The sequence below is a fragment of the Oncorhynchus keta genome, unplaced genomic scaffold (assembly GCF_023373465.1).
Source record: "Oncorhynchus keta strain PuntledgeMale-10-30-2019 unplaced genomic scaffold, Oket_V2 Un_contig_14495_pilon_pilon, whole genome shotgun sequence".
Lineage (NCBI taxonomy): Eukaryota > Metazoa > Chordata > Actinopteri > Salmoniformes > Salmonidae > Oncorhynchus > Oncorhynchus keta.
Window position 1 is genome coordinate 27,501 of NW_026278786.1, and position 13,373 is coordinate 40,873.

Below are 13,373 nucleotides of genomic sequence, written 5' to 3' on the forward strand. Positions count from 1 at the left end.
TGTCTGTGTGTCGGGGGTTAGAGATTATGGTCTCATCTGGTATCTGTGTCTGTGTGTCGGGGGTTAGAGATTATGGTCTCATCTGGTATCTGTGTCTGTGTGTCGGGGGTTAGAGATTATGGTCTCATCTGGTATCTGTGTCTGTGTGTCGGGGGTTAGAGTTTATGGTCTCATCTGGTATCGGTGTCTGTGTGTCGGGGGTTAGAGATTATGGTCTCATCTGGTATCTGTATCTATGTGTGTCGGGGTTAGAGATTATGGTCTCATCTGGTATCTGTGTCTGTGTGTCGGGGGTTAGAGATTATGGTCTCATCTGGTATCTGTGTCTGTGTGTCGGGGGTTAGAGATTATGGTCTCATCTGGTATCTGTGTCTGTGTGTCGGGGGTTAGAGATTATGGTCTCATCTGGTATCTGTGTCTGTGTGTCGGGGGTTAGAGATTATGGTCTCATCTGGTATCTGTGTCTGTGTGTCGGGGGTTAGAGATTATGGTCTCATCTGGTATCGGTGTCTGTGTGTCGGGGGTTAGAGATTATGGTCTCATCTGGTATCTGTGTCTGTGTGTCGGGGGTTAGAGATTATGGTCTCATCTGGTATCTGTGTCTGTGTGTTGGGGGTTAGAGTATTTAAATCTCACCTGGTATCTGAGTCTGCCCTTGGGGGTTATAGTATTTAAATCTCACCTGGTATCTGTGTCTGCCCTTGGGGGTTAGAGTATTTAAATCTCACCTGGTATCTGTGTCTGCCCTTGGGGGTTAGAGTATTTAAATCTCACCTGGTATCTGTGTCTGCCCTTGGGGGTTAGAGTATTTAAATCTCACCTGGTATCTGTGTCTGCCCTTGGGGGTTAGAGTATTTAAATATCACCTGGTATCTGTGTCTGCACTTGGGGGTTAGAGTATTTAAATCTCACCTGGTATCTGTGTCTGCCCTTGGGGTTAGAGTATTTAAATCTCACCTGGTATCTGTGTCTGCCCTTGGGGGTTAAAGTATTTAAATCTCACCTGGTATCTGTGTCTGCCCTTGGGGGTTAGAGTATTTAAATATCACCTGGTATCTGTGTCTGCACTTGGGGGTTAGAGTATTTAAATCTCACCTGGTATCTGTGTCTGCCCTTGGGGGTTAGAGTATTTAAATCTCACCTGGTATCTGTGTCTGCCCTTGAGGGTTGAAGGGGTTGTGTCCAGCGTTGAGCGGCTGTTGTTGGGACTGTGTCGGCACGGCAACCCTCATGGTTGTCTGTCTGATCCTCTCCAGCTCACTGAGACGGTCTGAGAACAGCCCTGTTTTAGGAGACTCCTCCAGCTTCTGACGATGTCCTGTACAACAACAACAACAACAAGACGGTCTGAGAAATGAGACACAAGCGCTAGGTCGTTCTCCCACAGAACTGACTGTGAGGCTGGGTGGGGAAGGACAGAATAGGAGAGGAGAGGAGGGAGAGGCTGGGTGGGGAAGGACAGAATAGGAGAGGAGAGGAGGCAGAGGCTGGGTGGGGATGGACAGAATAGGAGAGGAGGGGAGGGAGAGGCTGGGTGGGGATGGAGAGAATAGGAGAGGAGAGGAGGGAGAGGCTGGGTGGGGATGGACAGAATAGGAGAGGAGAGGAGAGGAGAGGAGAGGAGAGGAGAGGAGAGGAGGGAGGGAGAGGCTGGGTGGGGATGGACAGAATAGGAGAGGAGAGGAGGGAGAGGCTGGGTGGGGATGGACAGAATAGGAGAGGAGAGGAGGGAGAGGCTGGGTGGGGATGGACAGAATAGGAGAGGAGAGGAGGGAGAGGCTGGGTGGGGATGGACAGAATAGGAGAGGAGAGGAGGGAGAGGCTGGGTGGGGATGGACAGAATAGGAGAGGAGAGGAGGGAGAGGCTGGGTGGGGATGGACAGAATAGGAGAGGAGAGGAGGGAGAGGCTGGGTGGGGATGGACAGAATAGGAGAGGAGAGGAGGGAGAGGCTGGGTGGGGATGGACAGAATAGGAGAGGAGAGGAGGGAGAGGCTGGGTGGGGATGGACAGAATAGGAGAGGAGAGGAGGGAGAGGCTGGGTGGGGATGGACAGAATAGGAGAGGAGGGGAGGGAGAGGCTGGGTGGGGATGGACAGAATACGAGAGGAGAGGAGGGAGAGGCTGGGTGGGGATGGACAGAATAGGAGAGGAGAGGAGGGAAAGGCTGGGTGGGGATGGACAGAATAGGAGAGGAGAGGAGGGAGAGGCTGGGTGGGGATGGACAGAATAGGAGAGGAGAGGAGGGAGAGGCTGGGTGGGGATGGACAGAATAGGAGAGGAGAAGAGAGGAGAGGAGGGAGAGGCTGGGTGGGGATGGACAGAATAGGAGAGGAGAGGAGGGAGAGGCTGGGTGGGGATGGACAGAATAGGAGAGGAGAGGAGGGAGAGGCTGGGTGGGGATGGACAGAATAGGAGAGGAGAGGAGGGAGAGGCTGGGTGGGGATGGACAGAATAGGAGAGGAGAGGAGGGAGAGGCTGGGTGGGGATGGACAGAATAGGAGAGGAGGGGAGGGAGAGGCTGGGTGGGGATGGACAGAATACGAGAGGAGAGGAGGGAGAGGCTGGGTGGGGATGGACAGAATAGGAGAGGAGAGGAGGGTAAGGCTGGGTGGGGATGGACAGAATACGAGAGGAGAGGAGGGAGAGGCTGGGTGGGGATGGACAGAATAGGAGAGGAGAGGAGAGGAGAGGAGGGAGAGGCTGGGTGGGGATGGACAGAATAGGAGAGGAGAGGAGGGAGAGGCTGGGTGGGGATGGACAGAATAGGAGAGGAGAGGAGGGAGAGGCTGGGTGGGGATGGACAGAATAGGAGAGGAGAGGAGGGAGAGGCTGGGTGGGGATGGACAGAATAGGAGAGGAGAGGAGGGAGAGGCTGGGTGGGGATGGAGAGAATAGGAGAGGAGAGGAGGGAGAGGCTGGGTGGGGATGGACAGAATAGGAGAGGAGAGGAGGGAGAGGCTGTGTGGGGATGGACAGAATAGGAGAGGAGAGGAGGGAGAGGCTGGGTGGGGATGGACAGAATAGGAGAGGAGAGGAGGGAGAGGCTGGGTGGGGATGGACAGAATAGGAGAGGAGAGGAGGGAGAGGCTGGGTGGGGATGGAGAGAATAGGAGAGGAGAGGAGGGAGAGGCTGGGTGGGGATGGAGAGAATAGGAGAGGAGAGGAGAGAGAGGCTGGGTGGGGATGGAGAGAATAGGAGAGGAGAGGAGAGTGTTTTAACTGTCAGATCTGAAAGAGAGCCCTACTTGTTAACATTTGATGAGAGTCAGCACTGAGTAAAGACACTCAGATACATGAGACAGGAAACCCTGAGTAAGTACCACAGTAGGTACAGGTCTTTAAGTGAGGCAGATATGAGACAGGTCTACCTCAGTAATATAACAGATATGAGACAGGTCTACCTCAGTAATATAACAGATATGAGACAGGTCTACCTCAGTAATATAACAGATATGAGACAGGTCTACCTCAGTAATATAACAGATATGAGACAGACAGGTCTACCTCAGTAATATAACAGATACGAGACAGGTCTACCTCAGTACTATAACAGATATGAGACAGGTCTACCTCAGTAATATAACAGATATGAGACAGGTCTACCTCAGTAATATAACAGATATGAGACAGGTCTACCTCAGTAATATAACAGATATGAGACAGGTCTACCTCAGTAATATAACAGATATGAGACAGGTCTACCTCAGTAATATAACAGATATGAGACAGGTCTACCTCAGTAATATAACAGATATGAGACAGGTCTACCTCAGTAATATAACAGATATGAGACAGGTCTACCTCAGTAATATAACAGATATGAGACAGGTCTACCTCAGTAATATAACAGATATGAGACAGGTCTACCTCAGTAATATAACAGATACGAGACAGGTCTACCTCAGTAATATAACAGATATGAGACAGGTCTACCTCAGTACTATAACAGATATGAGACAGGTCTACCTCAGTAATATAACAGATATGAGACAGGTCTACCTCAGTAATATAACAGATATGAGACAGACAGGTCTACCTCAGTAATATAACAGATACGAGACAGGTCTACCTCAGTACTATAACAGATATGAGACAGGTCTACCTCAGTAATATAACAGATATGAGACAGGTCTACCTCAGTAATATAACAGATATGAGACAGGTCTACCTCAGTAATATAACAGATATGAGACAGGTCTACCTCAGTAATATAACAGATATGAGACAGGTCTACCTCAGTAATATAACAGATATGAGACAGGTCTACCTCAGTAATATAACAGATATGAGACAGGTCTACCTCAGTAATATAACAGATATGAGACAGGTCTACCTCAGTAATATAACAGATATGAGACAGGTCTACCTCAGTAATATAACAGATATGAGACAGGTCTACCTCAGTAATATAACAGATATGAGACAGGTCTACCTCAGTAATATAACAGATATGAGACAGGTCTACCTCAGTAGTATAACAGATATGAGACAGGTCTACCTCAGTAATATAACAGATATGAGACAGGTCTACCTCAGTAATATAACAGATATGAGACAGGTCTACCTCAGTAATATAACAGATATGAGACAGGTCTACATCAGTAATATAACAGATATGAGACAGGTCTACCTCAGTACTATAACATATATGAGACAGGTCTACCTCAGTAATATAACAGATATGAGACAGGTCTACCTCAGTAATATAACAGATATGAGACAGGTCTACCTCAGTAATATAACAGATATGAGACAGGTCTACCTCAGTACTATAACAGATATGAGACAGGTCTACCTCAGTAATATAACAGATATGAGACAGGTCTACCTCAGTAATATAACAGATACGAGACAGGTCTACCTCAGTACTATAACAGATATGAGACAGGTCTACCTCAGTAATATAACAGATATGAGACAGGTCTACCTCAGTAATATAACAGATATGAGACAGGTCTACCTCAGTAGTATAACAGATATGAGACAGGTCTACCTCAGTAATATAACAGATACGAGACAGGTCTACCTCAGTAATATAACAGATATGAGACAGGTCTACCTCAGTAATATAACAGATATGAGACAGGTCTACCTCAGTAGTATAACAGATATAAGACAACCATTTGCCTTCACGTGTCTCCATCTGGGTCTCACCCTGAACCATCTGTCTCACGTGTCTCCATCTGGGTCTCACCCTGAACCATCTGTCTCACGTGTCTCCATCTGATCTCACCCTAAACCATCTGTCTCACGTGTCTCCATCTGGATCTCACCCTGAACCATCTGTCTCACGTATCTCCATCTGGATCTCACCCTGAACCATCTGTCTCACGTGTCTCCATCTGGATCTCACCCTGAACCATCTGTCTCACGTGTCTCCATCTGGGTCTCACCCTGAACCATCTGCCTCACGTGTCTCCATCTGGATCTCACCCTGAACCATCTGTCTCACGTGTCTCCATCTGGATCTCACCCTGAACCATCTGCCTCACGTGTCTCCATCTGGATCTCACCCTGAGCCTTGATCCAGGAAGACTTAGGGAACACAGGAAGAGACAGTGAGAAGAAGTTGAGAGAACGGAGACATGCAGTGAGACATAACAAGAGGCAGGGGAGGAGAGAGATGTGGGGAGACAGGGAGAGAAGCAAAGAAGAGAAGTACATTAAGAGATTTAGGTGTGTGTGTGTGTGTGTGTGTGTGTGTGTGTGTGTGTGTGTGTGTGTGTGTGTGTGTGTGTGTGTGTGTGTGTGTGTGTGTGTGTGTGTGTGTGTGTGTGTGTGTGTGTGTGTGTGTGTGTGTGTGTGAGAGAGAGAGAGAGAGAGAGAGAGAGTCTGGAGTCATGGTGTCCCTGAATAGTGCTGAGTGCACACTACTGAGCCTCCTGAACAGATAGGCTGGAGAAACAATTAGACACCACTTTTTGTGACCGAATGTACAGAGCTTTACACTGTAGACAGTGACAGAATGTACAGAGCTTTACACTGTAGACAGTGACAGAATGTACAGAGCTTTATTACTGTAGACAGTGACAGAATGTACAGAGCTTTACACTGTAGACAGTGACAGAATGTACAGAGCTTTACACTGTAGACAGTGACAGAATGTACAGAGCTTTATTACTGTAGACAGTGACAGAATGTACAGAGCTTTACACTGTAGACAGTGACAGAATGTACAGAGCTTTACACTGTAGACAGTGACAGAATGTACAGAGCTTTACACTGTAGACAGTGACAGAATGTACAGAGCTTTACACTGTAGACAGTGACAGAATGTACAGAGCTTTACACTGTAGACAGTGACAGAATGTACAGAGCTTTACACTGTAGACAGTGACAGAATGTACAGAGCTTTACACTGTAGACAGTGACAGAATGTACAGAGCTTTACACTGTAGACAGTGACAGAATGTACAGAGCTTTACACTGTAGACAGTGACAGAATGTACAGAGCTTTACATTGTAGACCGTGACAGAATGTACAGAGCTTTACACTGTAGACAGTGACAGAATGTACAGAGCTTTACACTGTAGACAGTGACAGAATGTACAGAGCTTTACACTGTAGACAGTGACAGAATGTACAGAGCTTTACACTGTAGACAGTGACAGAATGTACAGAGCTTTACACTGTAGACAGTGACAGAATGTACAGAGCTTTACACTGTAGACAGTGACAGAATGTACAGAGCTTTACACGGTAGACAGTGACAGAATGTACAGAGCTTTACACTGTAGACAGTGACAGAATGTACAGAGCTTTACACCGTAGACAGTGACAGAATGTACAGAGCTTTACACTGTAGACAGTGACAGAATGTTCAGAGCTTTACACTGTAGACAGTGACAGAATGTACAGAGCTTTACACTGTAGACAGTGACAGAATGTACAGAGCTTTACACTGTAGACAGTGACAGAATGTACAGAGCTTTACACTGTGGACAGTGACAGAATGTACAGAGCTTTACACTGTAGACAGTGACAGAATGTACAGAGCTTTACACTGTAGACAGTGACAGAATGTACAGAGCTTTACACTGTAGACAGTGACAGAATGTACAGAGCTTTATTACTGTAGACAGTGACATAATATAGTAGCAGTAGTAGTGTCAGCAGTAGTAGTGTCAGCAGTAGTAGTGTCAGCAGTAGTAGTGTCAGCAGTAGTAGTGTCAGCAGTAGTAGTGTCAGCAGTAGTAGTGTCAGCAGTAGTAGTGTCAGCAGTAGTAGTGTCAGCAGTAGTAGTGTCAGCAGTAGTAGTGTCAGCAGTAGTAGTGTCAGCAGTAGTAGTACGTGAAGTAGCAGTAAAAAGCAGAAGTGTCAACAGTAGCAGTAGATGTGCAGTGCCTTGCAAAACTTTGCATCCCCCTTGGCGTTTTTCCTATTTTGCAACATTACATCCCATAATGTAAACGGATAATTATTTGGATTTCATGTAATGGACATACGCAAAATGAAAAAATGTACTTGTTGAAAAAATATATATATTTTAAAAAATTTGTTCATATGTATTCACCCCCTTTGCTATGAAGCCCCTAAATAAGATCTGGTGCAACCAACTACCTTCAGAAGTCACATCATTAGTTAGATAGCACAAGGTGGACTATTTGAGTGTCACGTGATCTCAGTATATATACACCTGTTCTGAAAGGCCCCAGAGTCTGCAACATCACCAAGCAAGTGGCACCATGAAGACCAAGGAGCTCTCCAAACAGGTCAGGGACAAAGTTGTGGAGAAGTACAGATCAGGGTTGGATTATAAAACAATATCAGAAACTTTGAACATCCCACGGAGCACCATTAAATCCATTATTAAAAAATGTTAGGAATATGGCACCACAAGAAACCTGCCAAGAGACGGCCGCCCACCAGAACTCATTGTCCAGGCAAGGAGGGCATTAAAAGAAAGAGACCAAAGATAACAAAGAGAACAAAGATAACCCTAAAGGAGCTGCAAAGCTCCACAGCGGAGATTGGAGTATCTGTCCATAGGACCACCTTAAGTCGTGCATGGCACAGCTTTATGGAAGAGTGGCTAGAAAAAGCGTGGTCGCCAATAGGCATGTGGGAGATCTCCAAACATATGGAAGAAGGTACTCTAAACATCTTGAATATCTTGGCCATGTTCTGTTATAATCTCCACCTGGCACAGCCAGAAGAGGACTGGCCACCCTCATAGCCTGGTTCCTCTCTAGGTTTACTCTGGTCAGATGAGACTAAAGCTGAGCTTTTTGGCCATCAAGGAAAATGCTATGTCTGGGAGCAAACCCAACACCTCTCATCACCCTGAGAACACCATCCCCAGTGAACACCAAATATCCCAGTGGCTAGATGTGCCAAGCTTATAGAGACATACCCAAAGAGAATTGCAGCTATAATTGATTGCTGCAAAAGGTGGCTCTACAAAGTATTGATTTGGGGGGAGTGAATAGCCCACTCAAGTTTTCTGTTTTTTTCAACTTATTTCTTGTTTTTTTTTATACATTCTACAAAGGGGTAGTAGGCATGTTGTGTAAATCAAATGATACATTCTCCCCAAAAATCTATTTTAATTCCAGGTTGTAAGGCAACAAAATAGGTAAGGGGGTGAATACTTTCACAAGCCACTATAATAGTAGAAGTAGAAGCAGTAGTAGTAGTACTAGTAGTATCAGTTGTGGTAGTAGTAGTAGTAGTAGTAGTAGTAGCATCAGTAGTAGTAGTAGTAGCAAAAGCATTATTGGCAGCAGTAGAAGTAGCAGCAGTAGCATCAGTAGTAGTAGTAGTAGTAGCATCAGTAGTAGCAGTAGTAGTAGCATCAGCAGTAGCAGCAGCATCAGTAGCAGTAGTAGTAGTAGCATCAGTAGTAGCAGTAGTAGCAGCAGTAGTCGTAGCAGCAGCAGCATCAGCAGTAGTAGTAGTAGTAGCATCAGCAGTAGTAGCAGTAGCAGCATCAGCAGCAGCAGCAGCAGTAGCAGCAGCAGCAGTAGTAGCAGTAGTAGCAGCAGTAGCAGTAGTAGTAGCATCAGTAGTAGTAGTAGCAAAAGCATATTATTGGCAGCAGTAGTAGTAGCATCAGTAGCAGCACTAGTAGTAGCATCAGTAGTAGTAGTAGTAGTAGCATCAGTAGTAGCAGTAGTAGTAGCATCAGTAGTAGTAGTAGTAGTAGCATCAGTAGTAGTAGCAGTAGTAGCATCAGTAGTAGTAGTAGCAGCATCAGTAGTAGTAGTAGTAGCAGTAGTAGTAGTAGCATCAGTAGTAGTAGTAGTAGTAGCATCAGTAGTAGTAGTAGCAAAAGCATTATTAGCAGCAGTAGTAGTAGTAGTAGTAGTAGTAGCATCAGTAGTAGTAGTAGTAGCATCAGTAGTAAAAAAGTAACATCCCTTCACGACCCTGTCTTTCAAAGATAATTGGTAAAAATCCAAATAACTTCACAGATCTTCATTGTAAAGGGTTTAAACACTGTTTCCCATGCTTGTTCAATGAACCATAAACAATTAATGAACATGCACCTGTGGAACGGTCGTTAAGACACTAACAGCTTACAGACGGTAGGCAATTAAGCTCACAGTTATGAACACTTAGGACACTAAAGAGGCCTTTCTACTGACTCTGAAAACACCAAAAGAAAGATGCCCAGGGTCCCTGCTCACCTGCGTGAATGTGCCTTAGGCATGCTGCAAGAGGTATGAGGACTGCAGATATGGCCAAGGCAATAAATGGCAATGCCTAAGACAGTGGTACAGGGAGACAGGAAGGACAGCGAATCGTCCTCGCTGTGGCAGACCACGTGTAACAACACCTGCACAGGATCGGTACATCCGAACATCACACATGCAGGACAGGTACAGGATGGCAACAACAACTGCCTGAGTTACACCAGGAACGCACAGTCCCTCCATCGGTGGTCAGACTGTTTGCAAAAGGCAGAGAGAGGATGGACTAGGCTTGGGCTTTGTAGGCCTCTTGTTGTAAGGCAGGTCCTCACCAGACATCACCAACAACAACGTTGCCTATGGGCACAAACCCACCGTTGCTGGACCAGACAGGACTGGCAAAAAGTGCTCTTCACTAACGAGTCGCGGTTTTGTCTCACCAGGGTGGTGGTCGGATTCTTGCTTATCGTCGAAGGAATGAGCGTCAGAGGCCTGTACTCTGGAGCGGGATGAATTTGGAGGTGGAGGGTCCGTCATTGCAGGCAATCTCAACACTATGCGTTACAGGGAAGATATCCTCCTCCCTTCCTCAGGCTCATCCTGCACGACAATGCCACCAGCCATTCTGTGCGTGATTTCCTGCAAGACAGTGTTCTGCCATGGTCAGTGAAGAGCCCGGATCTCAATCCCATTGAGCACGCCTGGGAACTGTTAGATCGGAGGGTGAGGGCTAGGGCCATTCCTCCCAGAGAAGTCTGGGACCTGTTAGATCGGAGGGTGAGGGCTAGGACCATTCCCCCCACAGAAATGTTTGGGAACTTGCAGGTGCCTTGGTGGAAGAGTGGTGTAACATCTCACAGCAAGAACTGGCAAATCTGGTGCAGTCCATGAGGAGGAGATGCACTGCAGTGCTTAATGCAGCTGGTGGCCACACCCGAAACTGACTGTTACTTTTGATTTTGACCCCTCCTTTGTTCAGGACACATTATTCCATTTCTGTTAGTCACATGTCTGTGGAACTTGTTCAGTTTATGTCTCAGTTGTTGAATCTTGTTATGTTCACACAAATATTTACACATGATAAGTTTGCTGAAAATAAAACAGTTGACAATGAGAGGACGTTATTTTTTTGCTGAATTTAGTAGGGCAGTAGTAGTAGTAGTTGCAGTAATACTAGTTGTATTAGTACCAGTAGTAGTAGTAGTTGTAGCAGTAGTAGTAGAGATTTATTTTAAACTTGCACAACTGCACTATATACCAGGGTTGGCTGGCCGCCTTTAGTCACACGTAGGTTGTCACTGGTATGCTTTGATTTACAAAGCCATTTGGGGTTTACTACCATTTTAATTGGGCATTTTTATTGTTCAGAAATGTCGTGGGTACTCTCTTTGTTCGCAGGACTTTATACTGCTAACTGTTCCAAATGTCCCAACTGAATTTGGTAAAAGGGCTTTTATGCACTCCTCGCCATCGTCTTGGAACGCCTTAAGAAAAACTTTTAAACTGGAATAACTTGTCCCGATTGGTATTTTTAAAGGATTTTCAGACAGGTTCCCTGACCTGACAATGTTTTTCATTTGCAGTTTTATGATTTTGTTAAACGCTTGTGAATTTCTTGGTTTTTATTAGATTACTTGAAGTATTTCATGTTGTCTGTCTATAATTGTGTAATGATTTGGTGTCTTGGCCAGGATGCTCTTGAAAAAGAGATTTCAAATCTCAATTAGCCCTTCCTGGTTAAATACATAAAAATAAAATAAAAGTAGTAATAGAGGTAGCAGCAGTAGTAGCAGTAGTAGTAGTAGTAGCAGTAGTAGTAGTAGTAGTAGTAGTAGTAGCAGTAGTAGCAGTAGCAGCAGCAGCAGTAGTTAGTAGCAGCAGCAGCAGCAGCAGCAGCAGCAGCAGCAGCAGCAGCAGCAGCAGCAGCAGCAACAGCAACAGCAGCAGCAGCAGCAGCAGCAGCAGCAGCAGCAGCAGCAGCAGCAGCAGCAGCAGCCCCCTCTTTCCAGCAGCAGCAGCAGCAGTAGCAGCAGCAGCAACAGCAGCAGCAACAGCAGGCAGCAGCACAGCAGCAGCAGCAGCAGCAGCAGCAGCAGCCAGCAGCAGCTGGCAGCAGCAGCAGCAGCCTGCAGCAGCAGCAGCAGCAGCAGCAGCAGCAGCAGCAGCAGCAGCAGTAGCAGCAGCAGCAGCAGCAGCAGCAGCAGCAGCAGGAGAGCAGCAGCAGCAGCAGCAGCAGCTCAGCAGTAAGTTGGTGGTTGAAGATAGCAGCAGCAGTGGCAGTGGGCAGCAGTGCTTGGGCAAAGTGGGCAGCAGCAGCAGCAGCAGCAGCAGCAGCAGCAGCCAGTCAGTAGCAGCAGCAGCAGCAGCAGCAGCAGCAGCAGCAGCAGTAGTAGCTCAGCCTCCAGTATTTAGCAGCAGTAGCAGCAGTGCAGCAGCAGCAGCAGCAGCAGCAGCAGCAGCAGCAGCAGCAGCAGCAGCTAACAGCAGCAGCAGCTGTGAATCAGCAGCAGCAGCAGCAGCAGCAGCCTTCTGCACAGCAGCAGCAGCAGCAGCAGCAGCAGCAGCAGCAGCAGCAGCAGCAGCCAGCAGCAGCAGCAGCAGCACCAGCAGCAGCAGCAGCAGCAGCAGCAGCTGCTCCAGCAGCAGCAGCAGCAGAGCAGCAGCAGGCAGCAGCAGCAGCAGCAGCAGCAGCAGCAGCAGCAGCAGCTTTGCAGCAGCCAGTAGCAGCAGCAGCAGCAGCTCCTGCTCCAGTTTCAACTGTTCTGCCACTATTATTCAACCAGCTGGTCATTTAGCAGCAGCAGCAGTTGCTGTTGCAGCATCTTGCAGCCAGCTCAGCAGCAGCCAGCAGCAGCAGCAGCAGCAAAAGAGGCAGCAGCAGCAGCAGCAGCAGCAGCAGCAGCAGCAGCAGCAGCTAGCAGCAGCAGCAGCAGCAGCCCAGCAGCAGCAGCAGCAGCAGCAGCAGCAGCAGTAGCATAGATGGTAGTAGTAGTAGCAGTCCCCAGTAGTCCAGTAGTAGCAGCAGCAGCAGCAGCAGCAGCAGCAGCAGCAGCAGCAGCTTATTATAGTACAGCAGCAGCAGCAGCATTTAGCAGCAGCAGCATTAGTAGCATCAGTAGCATGTTCTGTTATAAGCTCTAGCAGCAGCAGCAGCAGCAGAGGTTACAGCAGCAGCAGCAGCAGCAGCATAGCAGCAGCGGTTCAGCAGCAGCAGCAGCCAGCAGCAGCTGTTCTAGGCAGCTTTTCCAGCACAGCACAGCAGCAGCAGCAGCAGCAGCAGCGGCAGTGCGTTGCTGCAGCAGCGGCGGGTTTTAGGGCTGCAGTAGTAAGCAGCTTTAGCAGTAGCAGCAGTAGTAGTGGTAGTTAAATAAATTTGAGTAGTAGTAGTGGATTAGCAGTAGTAGTAGTAGTAGCAGTAGTAGTAGTAGTAGTAGTAGCAGTAGCAGCAGTAGTAATAGCATTATAGCAGCAGTAGTAGTAGTAGCAACAGCAGTAGCAGCAGCTAGTAGTAGCAGCAGCAGCAGCAGTAGCAGCAGCAGTAGTAGCAGCAGTAGCAGCAGCAGTAGCAGCAGCAGCAGCAGCAGCAGCACCAGCAGCAATAGCAGCAGCAGCAGCAGCAGCAGCAGCAGCAGCAGCAGCAGTAGCAGCAGCAGTAGCAGTAGTAGCAGTAGCAGCAGTTGCATGGGCAGTAGTAGCAGCAGCAGCAGTAGCAGCAGTGGCAGTAGCAGCAGCAGCAGC

General features: G+C 47.5%; 1 protein-coding gene across 1 annotated transcript in view; it reads right to left on the reverse strand.

Moving 5' to 3' along the window:
* The window catches only part of LOC127918552 (runt-related transcription factor 2-like), a gene marked incomplete at its 5' end in the record, with an annotated part of 10,398 nt that extends 4,861 nt beyond the window's left edge, over window positions 1-5,537 (reverse strand). Inside the window, 2 exons of the mRNA XM_052501855.1 lie at window positions 1,142-1,318; window positions 5,495-5,537. Of these exons, the coding sequence (XP_052357815.1) occupies window positions 1,142-1,318; window positions 5,495-5,537 (220 nt within the window). The remainder of the gene's footprint in view (window positions 1-1,141; window positions 1,319-5,494) is intronic.
* Window positions 5,538-13,373: the final 7,836 nt, after the last annotated feature.